General features: G+C 32.0%; 1 protein-coding gene across 1 annotated transcript; it reads right to left on the minus strand.

Annotated features, from left to right (window-relative positions):
* Positions 1–4,329: 4,329 nt before the first annotated feature.
* Positions 4,330–20,026, minus strand: LOC109806845 (SNARE-interacting protein KEULE). Its single transcript, XM_020369373.3, has 21 exons — positions 19,550–20,026; positions 17,504–17,562; positions 16,352–16,433; positions 14,860–14,938; positions 13,874–13,924; positions 13,684–13,780; positions 13,547–13,579; positions 12,757–12,882; positions 12,452–12,643; positions 12,271–12,354; positions 12,060–12,158; positions 11,863–11,939; positions 10,948–11,044; positions 6,549–6,674; positions 6,295–6,390; positions 6,045–6,164; positions 5,893–5,970; positions 5,318–5,523; positions 4,946–5,036; positions 4,766–4,855; positions 4,330–4,670 (listed from the first exon to the last, which is right to left on the minus strand). Exons 1-21 carry the CDS (start codon positions 19,623–19,625, stop codon positions 4,617–4,619), a joined length of 2,013 nt encoding a protein of 670 aa, XP_020224962.2. The 5' UTR covers positions 19,626–20,026; the 3' UTR covers positions 4,330–4,616.
* Between the last annotated feature and the right edge of the window lie 2,166 nt (positions 20,027–22,192).

A 22,192-nucleotide genomic window follows, 5' to 3' on the forward strand; every position in this document is an offset into this window, starting at 1 on the left:
ATTTTATTTCGGTGGCAGCATATTTATTATAAAAACGTATTTTCTTTTGTGGTGATTTGTTGGTTTTTGTGGAAATCGAGAAACGATGAAACAATAAACAATAAAATTTGGCAAAACTGGTATATTGTTAATCAAATAAAAGCCTTCGTGCTATCATCCACAGCCACACTAATGATTAGCATGCGAGAGCTAGTCCTCCTCTTCAAGTTTGTTGGGTTCCCCCACCTTATGGTGTCTTCAAACTTAACATAGATGGCAATCTTGGGTCATCCGAGTTTGGAGGTGTTATTAGGATAGTTGGGGTAACTCGATCATTGAATTCTATGGCTCTTGTGGTCATACAACATCCTTAGCAGCTGAACTTTTTACAATCTATCATGGCCCACATATTGCTTGGGATAAAAGAATCTCGACCTTGATCTGCAAAACTGATTCAAAGTTGGCTTTACAACCTATTCATCTGAGCGACATTACGTTCCACCCCTATGCTACTATCATAAGGAAGATCCAAACTTTTCAGGCATTGGATTGGGAGATACGTTTTAGCATACATATAGAGAGGCTAATATGTGTGCAGATGGACTTGCTAAGGAGGGTTCCTCTACCCATACTGTGATTAAGTTATTTGATTCTTGTCCTACCATTATTTCACCTTTAGTTTTAGCCAATATTTCAAGTGTAACTTACCTGCACTAGGTTTATTTTCTAGTTTTGTTTTTTCTTTTGTTTCCTATTCATAAAAATAATTGTTGAAAAATAATTTTAAAATGATTAATTTTGTTTAGATACAACAAAAAAAAATAATCAGTTTTTATGTAGTATAACAATTGTAGGAGAAAAAAAGTTGTTAAGGAAATAATCATAAATGTCAAATTTTCAAATTAAAGAAAACAACTTAATTTTAACGGAAAAAAAGTTATTTACAAATTAAAGTTATTGTACCAAACAATCAACTTTTTTGTTTTTTTGCAAACAGATTTTTCTTTAAAGAACAATTGAAACGAAGGGGAAAAAAGTTTTTCTAAACGCTATAAGTACATGTTTGAGTTCTTTCGTTGAAATAATATTTAACATAAATTTGGTCCAATGTAATAAAATATTATTTTTACACTATCTACTCTTGTAAAGTACTTGAGAACATCTCTGACCATGAATCAGGTTGAGTTCTTAATTCAAATTTAGTAGTTCCACAATATCACCTAATATTTAAGAATTTTAATTATTTTTTACTCTAATTATGCTACTCCCAAAAGAGAAACGATGCTAACAAGTTTTCATTTTTCCCTAAAAATTTGAGATTAAAAATATTATGATTTTTTAAAAGTTTGTAAGCATCTTTGTGCATCCGTTTTACTTAATAAAAATAAGTATTTTTCTATTTAATTTTGTCCATTTTGATGTATAGGAAACTATAGTTGAATCTATTTCGAGGATTAGATGATTTTGTAATTTTCATTGATGATCATACTCATGGAACATGGACTTACCTTATAAAAACAAATTCAAGATTTATCAAATATTTTTCATTTTTTTATCTTATCAAAAATCAATTTGGTAGGTTTATCAAAAGATTTTTGTCAAACAACACAACTGAATATGTTGATCTTGAATTTTTTAAGTTTGTTACACGATAAGATATTATTCATGAATTAACTTATGTTATTACCTCAAATAAAGTGGGGTTGCATAAAAAAAATGTAACCTACTTAAGGTCACCAAAGTTATATTTTTTGAAGTGTTTGTTCGTAATGTATATGGGAGAAGTTGTCCTAAATGTCACCTTTCTCCTATTTTACAAAATAATAGTTTAGTTGAACCCATGTTGTCTTGTCATTTTTTTTCTCCCCTACTATTAAGTCTCTCATGTATTAGGTTGTGTAGCATTTGCTCATTCTCATAATTCTCATCATGGTAAGTTATATCCACTAGTTGAATATATATTTGAGCATACATAATACACTTAATAATTGATGCATGTGAAATTGCTTCCACATGTTTTTGTTCTTGATCCTTTTTAGGACATTGTACAAAATTAAACTTGTTTCCTTTTCAAATTAGAATGATTGGTGCTCAACACTTTTCCATTTTGAATCTCTTTTGTACTTTATTGATATATATTTGTCTCACCCATATTTGTAATTTTCAACTTAGCAAAAAGAAACTTTTAAGTCTCAAGTAGAACAAAGATCTCTAGTTGTAAGCAAGTTATCATTAACATATAAAATAAAACAACATATGTATTTCCCCTAACATTTAGATATATACACCAATCTACAATGTTTTCCTTAAATTCAAAGGAAATAATTATATCATTAAAATTTTTATACAATTAGCGAAAAGTTTATTTAAATTTGTATATTAATTACTTTAATTTGCACATTAGATGTTATTTTCTATCAACTAAAAATTTTATTGGTTGATCCATGTAAACATTCTCTAAATCTTCGTTAAGAAAAGAGATTTTACATTCATCTAATGCAATGTCAAGTCTTAATGAGATATCAATACCATAAATCCTAAAAAAATCCTTCAATGTGACAAGTAAAAATGTCTTTTTAAAATCAATGTCATCATTATGAGTAAAACTCTTTGAAATAAGTCTAAAATTATAGCTTTCAAGGCTCTCATGAGAGTTACATTTAGAATTTGTTTGGATAAATTTATTCTGAAGCTTTTAGAAAGGAAAAATGAAATAAGTTACTTCATAAGCTAAAATTAGCTTATACATAAGCTAATTTTAGTACAAGCTTTTTCATGTTACTTCTCTAAAATAATTGCATATTAGTTTATGTATAAACTAGTTTTATCTTATGGAGAAATTTATTTTATTTTTTATTTATATTTTTTTTCATAAAAGTATTTCTAGAGAAATTTATCTAAACATACTCTTACATTTTAATACTCATTTACAATTGATTTTCTTGCAACCTTATAACAAATCTACAAAATCTCAAAAACTATTTTGTTCCATAGATTTTAACTTTGTTTTTATAGAATTTAACCACTTGTTAGAATTATCATAATTTCTTAAAAATGAGACTAGATCATTATTGCTAATGCTTAAATTAGTTTTCGACTCTTGTAAATATACTACATAATCAATTAAAATAACTTATCCTTTTTTTTTTTTTTTTTCTGAGACTTCAATGCTACATGTGATTTGTCTACAATTAAGCTCATTATGAATCATAGGTTCATTATTGTGTGATACATCCAAAAAAAAAGTCATTTTAGTGCTAGTCACAAGTCAAAGAGTCTTATACTTTAACTTTTTTCTTATTATTATTATTTCCACATATCATGGAATTTACTCTCATTGATGCACCAATTTTAATAAACCTTCATTTTTTAGTTTTAACTAATGATATTATCTGATATATCCTAATATATCTTATAAGATATTTGAGATTATCTGACATATCTTCTAAAATATTTAAGATTATGTCACATATCTTATAAGATATTTGATATATTTGTATATCTTGTATGATATCTAAGATCATCTCATTATTAACCATTCTTATGTTATAAGTAGGACAATAAAATATATTCCTTTAATTTTTTAGGTAACCCATAAAATATCCATTAACTGATCTTACATCTAATTTTTTTTTCTTACAGATTAGAAATTCTTATTTCTATTTGGTCGCCCTAAACATGTATATACCTTAAATTAAGTGTTCTATTAATCTATAGTTAAAAAGGTATCTTATAAATTACCTGACTAGAAACTTTATTCAACAAGTACATAACATTTTTCGAGACATGCATCCACAAGGATATAGGTAAGGGTAAATTCTTCAACATTCTCCTAACCATATTCATCAATGTTTTCACTTTTTATACACCATGAATTAATGTGTCCCCATCCCAAGAGAGGAGTGTATCTTTAGACTAATATTATTACAACTCTGTCTAGTCTTCTTCCAAAACTCTCATAAAAGATTTTTTTTTTATTAATTTACAATATTTATTGTTTATTGCTAATAAAAATAATGTAAATATTTAAGATATTTTTATTTAAAAAAATAATTACAATGAAAAACAATTTAAAAGAAATCTTATTAAAAGAACCAAAAAAAATATTATCAATAACTTCTTATATAAAAGCGCAAATGTAGTATTGAAAATATTACAAACCTCGTTTGAATTGTAAATAATGCTTCAAAAAAAAATATTGAGATGTTTAAAGATGAAAATGTGGGATTGAGAAAGGTTGAAGAAGTTCCCGGAGATTGGCAAATGGGTGAAGCGGTGTGGTAAGAAAAGAAGTAAAATAGGAATTTATTAAAATAAATATATAAAATAGAGAAGTGTGAAAATCATAGGTCAATATGAAAGAGATAATTTGTTACCCAACTCATTCTGCGCCTAATATCCAATGCAACCAATTCTTGTAAAACGGCTTGAACGATAACATTGACCACAAATTTTTTAAAACTATCGTCTCTAACCAATGAAAAGTTCCTAACATATGCACAGTTTAATATTCAGTGGCTTGGCTGTACCACAGATCAAATGTCCAAAGAATTTGTTACATGAGATGAATAAACTATATGGTTACAACACTATATTAGACAAGCAGAAGACATCTTCCGGTTTTCAAATCCGTCACATCATATTTGGAGATCATCCAATGAAAGTTCTTGTGTTGCTAGCATCTTCAATTTCTACAAAAGACCAAAAACAGTATGCAGGGCGGTTATGTAAAATTGTAATTTAAGGAACACATTTAACCTTTAATAAAAGATAAACACTTCAATACCGTAATAAATTGTGCAGGATCATCAATACTTGACGAGCCCAGAATAACTTCCCTCTTCAGCTTTCCAGTAAGCTTGTGGCAAATCCTAAGCTGATGATTAAAACGATATATCAGCCCAGAAAAGCTCGAAGGAAAAAGTGTGAATGTGACAATCTCTTTGTATCAAATTAATATTCAAACCTCAGATCTGGTCGCTCCACCAACAATGAATATAAATATTCGTTGCCCCATTTTCTTGAAATCACTGGATGCATGTTTTAGCACTGAATCGCTATATACCAGAAGAAAAATATTAAAATTAAATGTGAGTTTTGGAACGGCTGGTCCTAGTTTGAAATTCCAACATATACTCAATAGTTCCCTACAAATTATCTAATAGCAAGCTCATGCAAGTATACACATGTACATTGCTCAGAAGTTAGGAAGAAACATACGGTGGTGGCAGAGAGAGATCAAGATTCATAAATGAAGTGAAAAAAATAACTGATCTCATTAGAAGGGCAGATGCTTATAATATTAATGACTTGTACTGACGAGGAAAGAAAGTAAAACCTTGAATATCCATCATCAGAGCCTCTAGGTCGTGCCCAAGTTGGTGTGCGCCTTGACCTCATTGAATGAGCAGGAGGATTGTGGGTTACTGATCCAGCATACGGTGATCCAGCATAAGGTGTACCGTGGACAGTAGGACTTGGGTCATTTAGACAAGGATAGTCCTGTTTCGATAATTCATTTTTGCTAACTTTTTCGATGAGTTCCTGAATAATGGGCCATACAGTCACCATATGAGGCTTATAAACAACCAATCAAATCATTATAAACTAAAGTTCCACAATGTGGAAATATGGTGTCCTTAATTTTCATTTTAATACAGTGAGACTAAGTAGAAAACAACCATTAGCTGAGTGAGAATCCTACTCTTTGTTAACCAGCATATTTACAACATAACTTGTACGAATATTAAAACAACCAATTACATGAAATTCTTTAGACCCTAGAAAAAAAAAACTATAGGCTCATCTATCATGCAAAGTTCATAAACAAGGCCATAAGATTGTTCAACAATAGTTTACATCCTCCCCGCGAAATGTTCATTTGTGGGAAAATTGTATTAACTTAATTCCTACCTCTATTATGGGATAAAAACGCGATAACTGCCATGTCTCCTCTTCACCAGAACGATCTTTCCTTGCTGCACGCTTTTTCTGACAATTTAAAGAAACACTTTTTAGAAATAACCAATGAAAATTCATCTATTTAAACAATAAATTGCTTTTACCTTGTGCATATCAAACTTAAGAGCAAACGAACTTGTTGAAGTCTTTTTGGTATCAGGTTCTCCCCCAAGCATTCTCAAATTATTTATAGCAATCGCATCCTCATCTGTCAACCTTGCTACCTGAAAAGCATTTGAAAGGTTACAAGAATATTGCTTAGTACCATTATTGATAACAGTATTTATTATTTGACATATTAAATGAACACGCCTAGAGGCAATTTAGTTGACAACAAGTCTAAAGAAACATCACCCTCATCAAATTCTGACCCTTTTCACCCTCAAATTTCTCGGGATATATGGCTGCAAGAATCATTAACAAGCGCAACTTATTTTCACGACTTGTATCCTGCATAAAAAAAGTACTTAGATGAATTTTAACAAATAAAAAAGGAAAAAAAAATTTCTAATTTCATGACCCTTTTTCTGCAATAGAAAAAGCTTTAATTTTTCATCCACTAACTAGGTGTAAGGTACACCCTTTTCATTATCTTAAGAGTTACTTACTTCTTTTGTAGTCAAAAATTTGATCACGTCTTTCATTCCTGCATCTCCAAAAACAATATCTTGCTCCAGCTGCCCAAGTTCCCGAAGTCCTGTCTCCCTAATGATTCTGTTAATTTTTCCTGCAATCTGGACAAAGAAGCTCATCATTTATACACGTGAAACCCATGATCATAATCTGCTCCACTAAAGTAATAAAATCATTCAACACGTTAAAACCTTAATATCAATTGCTGAAGAAAGAAATAACAGAAATATTCAAATATCTAATAAACTTGAGCACAATATTTTTGTTGGGGGCGGGGGGATATCTGGCCAAGGTATCGCCAACATTTGAATAGACATCAATATTTAGTACTGCAAATATTCAAATGTTCACACTTCTAGTTCTTATTAAGTTGGGCAATAATTCACATGCTAACAAGATATAAATGAATTATCATAATGTTAAATCATGCTAGGCTTACCTTTTCTTCTAGGCTGCAGCTCATAAATACAAAATAGTACAAAGGAAACTGTTAATTTGGATAGGGTTAAACTTAAATTTTTTTGTCTTAATAAATTTTTTAATTTTGATTCTAGTCCCTAATAAGTTTTTCACCCAAAATTTGTCCCCATTGATTCAGTGTATACTAAATTAGTCCTTGCCATCAATTATGTGCATTAAGTGATGACACCGTGCTGCTAACAAAATTCCATGTCATCAGTCAAACATGACAAAAGAGGTGGTTAATTATATTTTTTATTCCTATGCAATTAGTGAATTTCCATTTTTGGTCTTGGTTAAATTTTTTTCTTTATTTTGGTGCCTATTTAACTAAATGTTCATAATTGATCCTCGATGTTGATTAAGTGACAAGTTATCAAACAGATATCCATATCAATAACCCACTTGTCATTCACGTCATCGTTAAAGGTCATCCTTTGAAATTTTATACAACTAAGCAAGCTACGGGAGTTGCATGTGGCTTCTCCTTCTACCAAATTATCAAATTCAAACCTCACTAGTACAGTAGCACCCTAGCCAGATTTGTCTTCATGAAGATTACTGAATCACTGCAGACGCAGTTCCCTTCAATATTTAACTTCTATTGTCAAAAAAATCATGACTACCAACATTTTCCTGCCCATTTCACCGTAATAAGCCTTTAGGGAAGGAGGAATTAGATTCTCATTTCTTTTTTGTTTACAAAATATTTTCTCAACAAAAACAACTTCATATTATCCCACTAGGTGTGGTCAGTTACATGGATCACAAAATACCATTGAAGTCGGTCAGAAACCAAACTCCTCATATATTATTCACCATGAAGTCACTTTTAATAATTTCCTCCAATGTCCTTGGTCTCCCTTTACACCTCTTCATGGGACTAGAAAACATGCAATTGACTCTCATTTAATGGTCTTCTTTACACGAGTCCAAATTACTTAAACCGATTTTCTATCATCTTTTCTTCAATAATTGTCTAACCAATATCTCCTTGTATAGGTGTCATTTTGGCCTTAAGCCCTATGGCAAGCCAACTCAGCCCTATATTTTTAGCCCACCAAATGAAGGGGCTCAAAAGTCCCCAACCCACACAGCCCTTAGTAAGGGAGGCTAGGGCAAGGACTTAAGGTGAGTCCGCCTACATGTTATGACTATTTTAAGAATGCTTTTTTTCTCAAGTATACAAAAAATATATTCAACTCAAACCTAGCTAGAGTATTTCAAGATGGCCTTAACTAGAGCATCGTTCACTTGGTCTTGGCCAGGGCATCTTTGGCTCAAATTCGACCAAGGCATCTTCAACTCAAGCTCAAAAAGGGCATTTTTGACTAGTCCTCAGCCAAGTCATTTTCGGCTTGACTTTAAGCAAGATATCTTTGACTCGACCTCAATCAAGACATCTTTGACTCAGCCTAATTTGACATTTAATGCAAAGCCTCGGTTATGACATCTTCAACTCAACCAACACATCTTTGACTCAATCTCGATTAGGACATTTTGAACTTGACCTCAGTTAGGGCATCTTTGACTCGGCTTCAACCTCACTATGTAAATCTTCATCTTGGCCTTGAATATGGAATTTTCAACTCAAATTCGGACAAGACAATACAACTCATCTAGTCATTTTCAACTCGACCAAGGCATCTTTGGCTTGGTATTGGCCGAAGCATCTTCAACTCAGCCTTAACCAAGGCATCTTCGGCTTGACCTGAGACAAGTCTTTTACAACTCAGTCTCAATCACAACATCTTCAACTTAACCTCTGGCAAGGCATCTCCAACTTGGCTTTGGCTAAAGTATCTTCAACTTGCCTCAACTATAGTATCTTCAAATTGAGTCCAACCAAAGTATGTTCAAATCGATCTTAGAGTATTTACAACCTGATTTTGGGTAGTATTTTCAATTCTGTCTCAACCAAAATATTTTCAACTCAATCTCGGCCAGAGTATCTTCAAATCAATTTTGGTTAGAGTATGTTCATCTCGATCATGACCAAAGTATCTTTAACTCAATCTTGGTCAGTGTATCTTCAACTCAAATTTGGCTAGAGTATTTTCAACTCAATCTCGTCCAAGTGTTTTCTACTTGATTTCAACCAAGTATTTTCAACTTGGTTTCAGCTAGAGTATCTTCAACTTGGCCTCAACTAAAGTATTTTCAATTTGATCTTGGCTAGAGTATCCTTAACTTGGCTGAAGCCAAAGTATTCTTAACTCTTCTTTGGTCCAAGTATCTTTAACAGTTTAACTCAATTCCGGTCCCAATATCATAAACTTAGACTCGCTCATAGTATCTTTAGCTCAGCATTGTGTAGAGTATTAAAAAGTAGGGCAAATTATTCAAATTTAAGACTCATGGGCCAACCCTACCATGGAAGTCAAAATCACAATTCAACACATAGAATCACACAATTCTACGCTTTTGCCATGCTTGGGTGAGTTCGTCTGTGAACAAAATCGCTGGAAAGTAGAATCGATAGACTCGCTATGCAAGATCGTAAAAACAGTGGAATCAACGTTTTTTTCCGAGTTCGTTGGTCCAATTCATTTTTGCATTATGTTTTACGTTTTGGGTCAAGTTTCATTTTTTTTTATTGTTTTGGGCTTTTGAAAACTTTGGCCTGTAAAATGCAAGCCCTAAAACCTAAGTTTACTCTAACCAAGCACTTAGAATGAAGAAAAAACATGCCACTGAATTGTTGTATTTTTCAACCATTTTCCCAAACGGCAAACCCTCCTCCAAAACTGCCGCACAACTATTGTGACAACTGACCATAGCTCTCCTCCACCACATCTGGAGCTCTTCTCAGCCACATTTGAAATTGTTGTTCCACTGCCTCTATTATGAAGCAAAGAATTTTTGTGCTCCTTCCTGTAGTTGTCATTCTCGTAGTTCTCTTCTGACTGTTTTTTCCTTTACTCCTGTGACTTTGTTTGCTCACAAGTCATTGGTTATCTTTCTTAGTTTCTGTTTTTTATGATTTTAATTTGGATGATCAATTTTAGTCTTAGAGTTAAAGGTCTAAACTAGGTGTTTTAAGCTGTGTTTTGCTACTGTAATGGAGTACTTTAAGTTGTTTGGTTGGTCATTTCAGTTCTGTATGAAGTTTATTTATTGACTTTATTCTGCTTATAAATCTAGAATTGTGAATTGAAGCTCAAAATGGTTTTTTCCTCTTATTCATATTATATTAGATGCATATATACAAATTTATATCCATATATTTGGACTTAGACTCTTATGTTTCACATTACGATTCCATGAGTTACGATTCTGCAACCCTTTCCTGAGTCCAACTAGAATCTCGATTTTGACTACCTTGAACCTCCCTACCCATAAGGCTTTGTGAAAGCATTTTGGTCCTGTGGGCTGTTTTATGAAGGGCTTTTTGACCCTATGGGCTTTTCTTGACCTTGGCCAACATGGGCAAGGCCTAGCCATTTTTTGACAGCTCTAATGGTAATGGTATACAATCATTTTGTATCTTCTTTCCTATGTGGTCACACAACCATGTTAATATTCTCATTCATTCAACATAAATAAATAAAGGCCATTACGTTGGTGTCACTTTCCTTCTCTTTCTTTTTTTCAAATCAATGATAAGGTGGTAGGTAATAAAGGCAAAAACAAAACTCAAACAAATGCCCAACTAATTAACCTTATTTTTTTTTTTTTGAGAACCAACTAATTAACCTATATCAATTAAAATATGGTATTACCTGAGTGTAAATAAAAATTCACTCAGGTGTACATCAACTGATCAACACACAGTCTCTTGCTTTGTTTCTGCGTGAAGATAGCGCCATTTTTCCAAGCATAATCATACAATTACTCTTTCTTTTTTTGTTTGGGGGAAGGGGGGAGCTGGGGGCGGGCAGGGTGGAATCAAGATTGCATTACAGCAGAACTAACCTCTACATGGAGGGAGAGCTTGTCAATTTGTTCACTGTATTGTGGAAGTGCTTGAACCATCTTCTGCAAGTCCCTCGTCGACATTTCCCCACTACCTCTATAAATGAAATGCAAAGTTGTGAAGTTTATGATGACAGTAACTAGATAATGAACAAACATATTAGAATCATTTTGGACAAGAAGTGACAAAGGTATTTCTGTTGGAACTTCGATTCATGATATTAGAGGAGCCCAAGATTATTTTGGACAGTAATCAAACAAGTCCAAACTGGTCAAATTATGCATTCACATGGTGCAAATATCATTGTGAAACGATATCTGATAGGAACAAGTTCAGATTATGCACAAAAGGAATGAATTTTATTAAGAACCCCAATCCGGGCCCCAATTTCAGAATCAAGAACAAGTCAAAGACAATGAAATCAACAGTTGTTCCCACACAAATAGGACAATCAAGGGGTCCAAGTCAATTCCTTCACAAATTCCCACACAAAATAATTCCTTCCCAATCCTAATTATAAACATAATCACCCACTTGACTCACTAACTAACTAACTAACCAAAGGTAACCTTTCGATATTCAAATGTCATTTGTAGCAGTGATAAGTGGTGGTGTGACTACTGACTATAATATTTAAGGGTAATAGATTAACAGAACCATCAACACTCCATGTATATGCCCCCGCATATGCACACACAAAAGAGTTTCTTTCTAGCATGGCTAGTCACAAAGTTGAGCATCAAAAACTACAAAATTTCCATATCTTCCCAAGTCATAAAAACTTTGGATAAGAATTACCAAATATGACATTTTTATTTTCAACACATTTTACATCATTGCTACAATTAGGACATAGTCAATATCCTCTTGGATCACAATGTCATTAATGAAAAACCCACAAAATTAAAACTAACCTAGAACCATGTTGGATCTGTGCAGCTTTGTTCTTCGAAATGAAGCTGGTCATCTTCTCGTGGAGCCGTTCACTAGCCTGGTAAGGCCATCAATATACAAAGGTTCATGTCACTTAAGTTGTAAATAGAAGAGATGACCGTAAATAGTAAACATAAAGCCTACACTACAAATACCAAATAGTAAAAGCAAGACATACATCTGCGATATGTGCATGACGAAGTTCAAGCCATATAGGATCATGATCCTCCAAGAGAACCTCTTTTCGCTCAGGTGGACCACCAGTCTTGCTAGGAACCTTAAGAATACAGTAGATTTGTGTTCATAACAAGAAATTGGAGACAACAATTTAGAGCGGGGCGGGGGGGGGGGGGGGGGGGGGTGTTGGCAGGGAATAAATTGTTGAATACCTCGTGAACATATTTATTTCCCTCCATATTCAACAAATCACGGCACATGGCATCATATGTCCACTCATGTATCACAGGAGCAATCTATATATCAAGAATAGCATCCTCATTATAAGCAATATGATAATAGTTTATTGAAATAATACTACATGTCAATGACTGGCAAATGGAGATAAGAAACCTGATCAATAGTTCTATCAATGATGAGCAACTCGCAGGTCTCAGTCTGAGGAAAATTAGGTATAGTTTTTTTATATTTCACAAGACAGTCCCAGACACCAGCAGCAAGTTTTGTAGGAATAAGATCATGGAAGGTAGTCATTGTTGTTGCATCTAGGGACTTGGCAGCACGAAACCGAACAAAAGGAAATTCCTAGAGAAATATTTACATGATATAGAAAGTTCTCAATCATTTGTTTGAACAATTAAAGAACTGATTACAACCTTTTAATTTCTATCACAAAGAGCAAAGCAATGACTGCGTACTCTTAACGAAGCAAAAACTGTAGCAATCCGAGTGGCCATCACATGTAAACATTCAACAGCTTTACGATTATTCACCTCATCCCCAAATAGCTCCTCTAAAGCTCTCTCATTGTTTGTAATGAAGCCCTGCATTATCATGACAAAGATTACACAGCAGAAGAATGAAGACACCAAATAATGGGATGATGATGACATTAGAAACTAACAAAGAAGTCCTAATGAGCACATTTGAAGGTTGATAAAATTTCCAAAGGGGAAAGAACCTCAGCAAGCAGGTTTCATTAATTTTGAGTTCCAATAATGTAGCACTTCATGTCAATTTTTTTAGTTGGTGAGATATTGTAAAAGTAATATTCATAATGATTAAAGTTGCCAACTTGTACACATTTTAGGAGTATAGGACGTCCAATCCATATATCTCATAGTAGTTTTATTTTTCACTTCTCAGATAAAACTTCAATTTACTACTCGTTAGACCCCTAATTTTACAGATCCGAACAGTTTGTTACTCTGTTCAATTTATTTAGCTTTGAATAACAAACTTTGTATCTGAAGAAGGTTTTCTTTAACATCTAACAAATTCCAATTGTTTTAACTAGAAGAATATTGTGATCCATCACTTGACTCTCATTCATGGCTACATAGAACTGAACAAAAACGTGTTGCCCTTGTACATCTCATAAATTTTGAAAGTTACTAAGGAAACAAAAGGAAAGTAATACTATTCATATGAAAAAGATGACACTGATAGTTGAACAGTGAAATAAAGTATAAATGTACAACCACATACCTGACTGTCTATGGTAAAATACTCCAAGTTCATCTGCATTCAAAGAAGGTGACAAAATCACAATAAGCAAAATATGAAAATTGTTTTGGGGAAACTTCAATTTCCATGTAGATTCTTAATTAAAAAAAAATCTTCACCTCTCTTAGAGCACCTATACGAGGCAACACCTGTGCATCTTTTTTAATTTCCATAACCAATTCTCTGGCAATAGGTGAACTAAAGAAAACAAATGCCCTACAAGAATACATAATAAAATAAGATTGAAAAACAATAAGAGGAAGTCAAGATAAACTAGCACTGACAGGAGATAGAATAAAAATAACATACTTCCTGTACAAGGGTTTCCTTCCAGACATGTCTGACAAAAACATAATTATACTGCCAACAAACATGAATAAGAAAAATCATTAGGTATGGAACAATTCTATAAAACCCTATTGCATACACAGGTTAACTATAACCTCCATCAAAGCTAAATGGAAACATTTTACAGCCACAAAAGTTTAGATTATTTATGATTCAATAACTTAAATAATACACGCATAACTAGAAGAGAGAGAAAGAGAGACGAAGTGATAGAAAGAATGACAGTGCAATAGTTATGAGTCATGATACAGATATATTTTGTAGACAAAGGAAAAAATAAATTAAAAAAAAAGTTTAATCAATGAAATATTGAGTATAAACATCAAGGAGGAAGTTAAAAAAATAATCAGATTCATAAAAAATGAACTAAAAAGGAAAGTAGTTGGCAGAGAATATAAGAGACCAAAGGGCAAAATTAAAAGAAATAATAATCTCAAATTCAGAACCCGATAACAACTGAGAAATTTTATTTTCAACCAAGAGAAAGAGAGTTATGCTCACAAAATAATTTCAAAAATGCATGTGTCAATATTAGTGACATACTCCACAACAAACTTTTAAATTTACATCTACATACAAAACAAGCAGAGAAAGTCTCTCGTGCACAACAAAAATAATTCCCTGTACTGTTTCAAAACAATAATGCTAAAACTGAAAACTATGAAAAACATAATCTCTCCTTTTGTTTTCTTGACTAGCATCAACACTCTTAGTCACTTTTCTCACCACAAGTATTTTTAACATGTTGCCAAACAATAATCTTCAGCATGAGCAAATTTAATTTTTACAATAGAACTAACAGAAATCATGCAAAAGCAACCATGATAGACCAACAAAAAACCAGCTTCTAGGCCTGCTACTACTTTGTTTAGAGTCTATAAGCAATCTCAAGTTAATTTAAGACAATTCATTAAGTATGCCACAGACATGGAAGAGAGAATATGTACTTTTCTTTGATTGGCTGGATGAAGTATATAGCATCCATGGTGGGCAATGGCTGCCTGCGCTTGTATATGTCTTCGACCACTACAAAAAGAAAAACAATCTCATACCATACAAGAAAAAGAACTAGTTGTGCAAAATTACGGTGTCTATAGAATAATTTTCTTCTATTGCAATATTAATTAAATCCACTATTGATATTTAAGAAAAATATTTCTTAAATGGAATGATTTAAGTGTATTAAAACTTAGCTTAACAAGACATGTAATTAAACCACAAAAGTTGCAAGTTTAACAAGTAGGAAAACATCAATGTTACAATTGAATTTCTAAAGGCACAAAACTATCATCAAATCTTAAAACTAGCTGGCAGCTAATGCAGGATGAAATAAGAGAGGGTGGAAAGGAAACAACTCTCATTGCTTGGAAGTTAAAATATTTATGAAGGGCAATGGAATGTAGAAATTGCATTTTTATTCCCCTCTATTATATTGGTGTGTAATTAGGGAGAATAGCCTTGCTTTTATTTCTACAACATGGTATTTATGACTTTAGCCCATGAGTTGAATTAATTATATTTTCCTTTACCTACTCCTTTCTTGCCTAGTTAATTATCCAAACAAAGGGAACTCTATTCCATTCCATTCTTTCACTTCCCTTTCCATTTTATTACTCCTCTTTTCATTCCATGCTATGCTCACTTCCAAACATAAGAAAAGGAATGCCTAAAAACAGCCAGATTAGAAGTCCCAATAAACTTCATAAAGAAAAGAAAGAAACAAATCAGTTCATTAGAATTCATAGTTCAAATTCAAATAGCTGTTACTTAGAGACAGTGATAAGATGATAATTGTCTGTCCAAGTTCTGAGTTTCTTTCTGAAAAGTGAAAATCAAAGACTTCTAAGTGATGCGTTATGACAATTAATATCAGCAATTAGTAAGTGAAGGCTCAGCTTCTCCCAGAGTTCAAATGTCATATAAAAGGGAATGATATTACACAGTTGAACAGACAACAGAGTGAAAAGTGTAATCATATTCCTTCATTTATAAGTCATTTTTTTCAACAAAGATGGATACAATAGAAGAACATGGAGTCACATTCTTATCTATTCACTACTACACCTGTCTCACCATTACTACTAATCTCAAAATACTTCTTCAGTGGCATCAAGCTAGAAAGGATTTACCAAAAAAAATAAATCAAGCTAGAAAAGAAACAATTGTTCTTTTTTCTTAACTCTTTTGTTTAGGTAAATTTTTCTTTTAATTTTTAGTAGAGAGAAAATGAAGGCAAGGAGAGGGTATTAGACAACAAATTAACAAAAAAAAAAAAAAAAATAGCCACATTTAACAGACTTAAAATTATCTTGAATATCAGAAGAGAATAAATCAACAAACATGCCATTAAATCCAAATCATAGAAAATTAATGAAAAGTCTTTTACTGACAGTAGACAGAAGAAAAACGATTACTTAAGAATAATCTTGTGACTCTTACATGAAACACCTTCGTCAGTGATATCAGCCATCTTGCAAGAATGAGACATTATCTTTACGGTAAGTTTGTCCATTATTAATACCTGCAGGCAAGCAGCTCATGAACCAATACAAAATGGTAAACAATTGAAGTATCAATGTTTTTAGTAGTTTTCAAGCTCAGGCAAGTTTCTTGAAAAAGAGATGCACGTGTGTGACTGTGTGTGGACTAAAAGTCATCCTCCTCGTGAAGAACCAAGAATCCTAAAAGCTTATATTATGGGAGAAAGCTCATGCATGGTTTGAAATCTAACAGTCCTACCAAGGCACATAAGAAAAATACATTGAAAGGAAAGAACATTGCAAAAGCTCTAAAATCACTCTGCATACTAAAAAGGAGAATACACCTTGAGCAGAAAACTGAAGAGAACAAAAAAAAATATTGTTTTTTACTCCACAGCAATGGTAAAGACAATATAAAGTTCATCCCAATAAACTGCTAAATCTAAATGTCAGATTAACCTTAAATTGAAAGGAAAAAGACTCAAAGGTTGTAATTCTTTAGCAATCTCCTAATGAGACAACCATTTTGTAATTCATCCCAATAAACTGCTAAATCTAAATATCAGATTAACCTTAAATTGAAAGGAAAAAGACTCAAAGGTTGTAATTCTTTAGCAATCTCCTAATGAGGCAACCATTTTGTCTCAAAACTCAATCCCCCCCCCCTTTCTCTTTCTGACACTAATGTGTATTCATTAGTTTCTTCAAGCTTTCATGTTGTACCCCTCATTCAAGAACATATATTTATAGTCTGAACTCAGAAGAAGGCATAGTCATCAAACTCTGCTGATCAGTTAGTAGTTAATAGTAGTACAAAATGTACAGAAAAATGATAAATTTTCCACAATGATCCCATTTGAAACTATGCTAAGTAGCAACCATATACATGATTTTAGCTAATTCACTGACCTTACAAGGTGAAATATTGAAGAAAACAAATTGCTAAATCTATCCTATGTCCAATCATCAACATTATAAAATGATTTTTTTTCTGAAGATTTGTACAATGAAACTATAAACTGAAGCCTAAACAGGCAGAAGGCTGGTCCATTTGAATTTATGGTGAATTAAAAAACAAAGGCATAACTCATTTAACTAATAGTATTTATACCTTCCATGTAGATTTTGAATCCCCTGTTTTCGCTGACCTGAGCATTTCATGTAATAATCCTGCAGAAAATTTTAAAAGAGGTGATCAAATAAGAAAGCAATTGATCATGGTTAACTTTTAAGCATTTTACTATTTAATTGTTTAAAGAAAGAAAAGAAAATACAAAAATATGCAATCCTTGCAAAGGAATTACCCACTTCAACAATTCAAAATATGTTTAAGACTTTCAATTAGTCTCTCTGCTTATAAGAAGGATAAAACAGTGTTAATATTGATTTTGGCGTCAATATTATTTTTTAACAGCAAAAAAGTTCATAGGGCATGTAAAGTAGAAGACTGGTCTCTCAACTCTTTAAAGAACTGAACAAATTATTTGGAGTGATATCATTCATCTTAAAACTTTCCTTGTTTTCTTTCCAGGAGACATAAGTGTGATATACAGTTAGAGAAGAAAAATGATGTATAATAACAAAGAAAAAGATAACCAACTAAAGAAAGGAAAAACACAAAAAGCCTACAAACAAGAAAGACACATAAATTAACCAAATTATGCCAGTCTCCATACATGTCTTCTAAAAAGAGCCCTCTAAAATAATTAAGCTGCAAAGCATAAGAACATTAGGAACTAGGAAGACATAACTTCTAGCCTGATTTTATACCATTTGAAATGGAGTTTTGCCATTAAAACACTCCAAAACAGTTTTTACCAAAGCAAAAAAAATGTTGTGGTGGTGTAACAGAGATTCAGACAAGCTCTTCATCCCATAAAGATAAAATGGTTAATAGCAAGAAATTATCCCAAAACTCGTCATTCCTCTCTAACTATAAGCACCAAGTAATAACAAAAATTAAAGTGCTCCAAACTCAATCAACAGATCCAACTTTGAGCAAAAATTACCAAACATCCTACACCACAAATATCTGGCAGCTAGACAGCCAAAAGATAAATGGCTACAAGTATCAAATTGAAGACAAACATATAACACCAACATTTGGTGAGAGAGATCTGTTTGTTCATCAACAACCAATAAAGAAAGACTTCGCATAAAAAGGTGAGCTTAGACTTCCAAAAGGAGATTAGCAATAATAAAATATTCAAAGAGTTAAGAACCAGAATAGTGTTTGTGCCTCCAAGGGCACACCCCAGAGAAGTCTAAAGTCCAAATTTTAACATCCACTAAGGAATAGTTGCAAAGAGGGTCAAGCAAAGCAATTCAGATCAGTGCAGCCAATAAGGTTTTGGAGAAAATGGACCTTCAAAAGAGATTATAGATTTCCCCAAATAACAGAAGCTGCAAATGGTTCCTATTTTTAACATCACAAATCTTAAAGATCATTTCTGCCAGCCATATTTCCAGGGATCTATGAATATTATAACAAAGAATGCAAGCATACTAGTCTCACATACAGTAGTCTAATTCTTAAAACATCAGCCACAACATCCTTTGACAATAAGTAATAAGCTTCTCCATTTAGCAAGGCAGAACATCATATCAAACAGACTAGCATTAACCTCGTATTTTTTTACAGCTTGGGGTAAGTTCATCAGTGAAAAGAAAATCAGCAATTTTCATCCCAAACAAGAAAAATGCAGAAACTAGATATTAATGGCTGAAAGTCAATTTAGCAGCTTCCTTAGCTCCTGGACTAAAAGATTCCAAATCCCATTAAGTCAATGTTCGCAGAGTTCCCCTTAAAGCAACTGAATCTGTCGTTCAGCAGGTGCCACTGCCGTCAAGCTTCACATCTTGACGCACCAGCTGCAGACTTACCTCCACGAGCTTTGACATTTAGCCGATAACACTTTCAAACAATAAAGCACACACCAAACACAAATTCTATTTGAATTCAACTATTCACCGAGATCAGAACCAAGCATGACGAAACGGTCAATAAGCAAACACTATTGAGTATCCTCTAACAGCGAAAAAGAGAATTAAACGGAATAAAAGTTTACTAGATTAAAGATACTTGAAGTGAGTTGAGAACTTCATGCGAGGAACGAATCAGGAATCAAATCAATTATAAAAAGGGAGAGAGACTCACGCTCGCGGCTAACTTGTTTGAGGCTTTTGTATTCGGCGCCATAAGAGGAGGAGGAATCGGAATCCGACAAGGACATGGTGGATGGGTCTCTGAACCCTAAACCTCAATCGGAGACAAGTGATCGCGAGCAGAAGGAGATCGCCGGCGAATCGGAAGCGTGATCAGGGAGTGAGGAAAGAAAGAGAGAGAAACGGAAGCGGTTTCTTGGATTTCAATGAATGGAATGGTGAGGGGGAAAAGTAGAAGAACGGGGGAGTTAATTTATGAGGAAGCGAGCATCAGCGAGAGTTGAAGGGAGCATAACGTGTTGAATGGTGCAAAGGTTGAAGGAGCTGCAATTCGAAAAGGAGAGAGTCAGAGACGAAGAAATTTCGCAGAAGCGGAGTGGACCGATTGAGGACGAGGTCCTGAGCCGGAACCGCATGTTGCTGAACCGCCAGTGGGCTCCACACCCTAACGCCAACTCATTCCGCTACAATGCGCCTCCTCTCCCTTGTTATCGTCGCATTCGATTACTTTTCATTTTATCCAATTTGTTAATTTTTTTTCCTTTTTTTTAAGTAAAATTGCCTATCAAATCTGTTCAATTTTCAACAAACTATTTTTTCCCTTTGCGTGGACATTTTTGTTTTCTTTCTTTGTTTAAAAGGTTGGAAAAGCCTGTACGTTCAAAAATTGGTTAAATCAGTAACTTATTAAATAGAGTACATTAATTAATCAGGTCTGTAATGAGATTTAAAATATTAAAAAATTACAATACATTTTTATGAAATGTAATATGTCAATAACTATAATTTTTCTCATACACTCAGTCTAATGGTGTAATTGAATTTGTCGATGGACACAATAATGTACTGTATGGTTGAAGAAAGAATTTTATTCTAATCTTAATTTTCATGGAAGGTGTAAAATAGGTTGGATTGGATTGGCTCACTTAATCTGACTTATACAAATTAATTATTATTTTAGATTAAGTTAGTTTGATAAAAAAAATTGAATTATAATTATTTTACTCAATTTGATTTATATTGGATCAAGCCTAATTGATTTAATTAAGGAATATATTTTAAAAAGAAATAAATATATTTTATAACGAAGAAAAAATTATAACATAATTAATTGATATTATATTTTGTCATGAAACACCTTATAATTTTACATGTACACAATTTTTCATAATCATTGCATTTGTATTTATTTATCTCATCAATCAAACCAATATTTTTATCATAATTTCATACTTCAAAGGTATTAGACTTAATTTTCTTAGTATTTTCAATATCTTGGTCTTTGTTATTAGTACCGTACTCTTACTTTTATCGTAACTTCATAAGTAGATGCACAAACATAATCATGTCTCTGCCTTTTTCAACAAACGAAACAAAAATGACTAACCATGAACTCAATTTATAAGGACACAATGAGAGTAGTAAAATTCTTATAACGACTAATTCTAACTCTAAGTTTATAATCACAACTTTATTAGCAAACACAAAAGAATGAAAAACTATTACTATTATTATATTATATTTTATTATTTTATAATACATTATAAATTTATAAATTAACAATAATTCAAATTATTTCACTTATTAATTTATCAAGTCAACCCATAAGACTATAGATAAGCCTGACCTGGACTCATTTGACCTGTTAAACTTAGCGAGTTAAATTAAAATAGTCTTGTTCTTATTTAAGTTATTTATTTTTTAAAAGATTCAATCTAACTTTATTTGCAAATTGGTTGAACCCAAATTAACAACTTTAATTTTCACCCATCACAAGTCATATTTAATCTTACATTATCTTTTTCTATAATTATTTAATCTGACATTATAATAACACAAGTTGTTCTAACCCGACAAACATACATACTCGTATGTCTATATATCTATCGTAATTCTTATATCGATAATGGATCTCATGCATGTACTTTAGAGAAATATCAAATTATCCATCATACTTTAACTCCTCTTGATAAAATAAAATCCATAAACTAATAAAAACATAGATATTAGCTGCCTTTAATGTTCAAAAGAAGGGATATATTGGATCAAGATTTTACAAGATTTTTTTAACATAAAAGAATGTTGTAAATTTTAAAAGATTTTATTGAAATTTAAGTATTTTTAAGTTTTTTTAAAAGGCTTTTTAATCAAGATTTTGTAATATAAATTTTAATAAATTTGTATCTTAAATTTATATAATTTGAAAAGATTTTAAAGGGTAATATGGATTTTTAAAAAAAATTGCAATTAATAAAAAGAATAATGTAAATGACAAAGTTTGAATAAAGAAAATAAAATCAATAAATTTTTTAATATTTTAACAAATAATTGATTATGATTTGATGCTCACTTAAGTAATATTTATCGACATATAACCTTCTATACATTTATATTTTCACAATCATACTATTTAATTTGAATAATATGTTCAAATTTATAATATTTATTAACCAGGAGAATTATCATAATATATTTTTAACATATGTTTACAAATTTAATATTTCAATATCAAATTTTATTAAAAATAAACATTTGTTAAATTTTAATAATTTTAAAATAATTAAAACAAATATTGATACATTATATATTAATATCGATAAATAAAATTGTAACAAAATATATTGATAGATGAGAT

Source organism: Cajanus cajan, chromosome 5 (assembly GCF_000230855.2).
Source record: "Cajanus cajan strain Asha chromosome 5, NIPB_CcT2T_4, whole genome shotgun sequence".
In the NCBI taxonomy this organism is placed as follows: domain Eukaryota; kingdom Viridiplantae; phylum Streptophyta; class Magnoliopsida; order Fabales; family Fabaceae; genus Cajanus; species Cajanus cajan.

Excerpts from the sequence above, each read along its gene's own strand:
- LOC109806845 (XM_020369373.3), bottom strand. The coding sequence starts at position 19,625 with ATGTCCTTGTCGGATTCCGATTCCTCCTCCTCTTATGGCGCCGAATAC. Across the intron at positions 17,563-19,549 it reads CAAACAAGTTAGCCGCGAGC|GATTATTACATGAAATGCTC; the intron begins GTGAGTCTCTCT and ends AATTTTCTGCAG. Across the intron at positions 4,671-4,765 it reads ATCCTGCACAATTTATTACG|AAATTGAAGATGCTAGCAAC; the intron begins GTATTGAAGTGT and ends GGTCTTTTGTAG.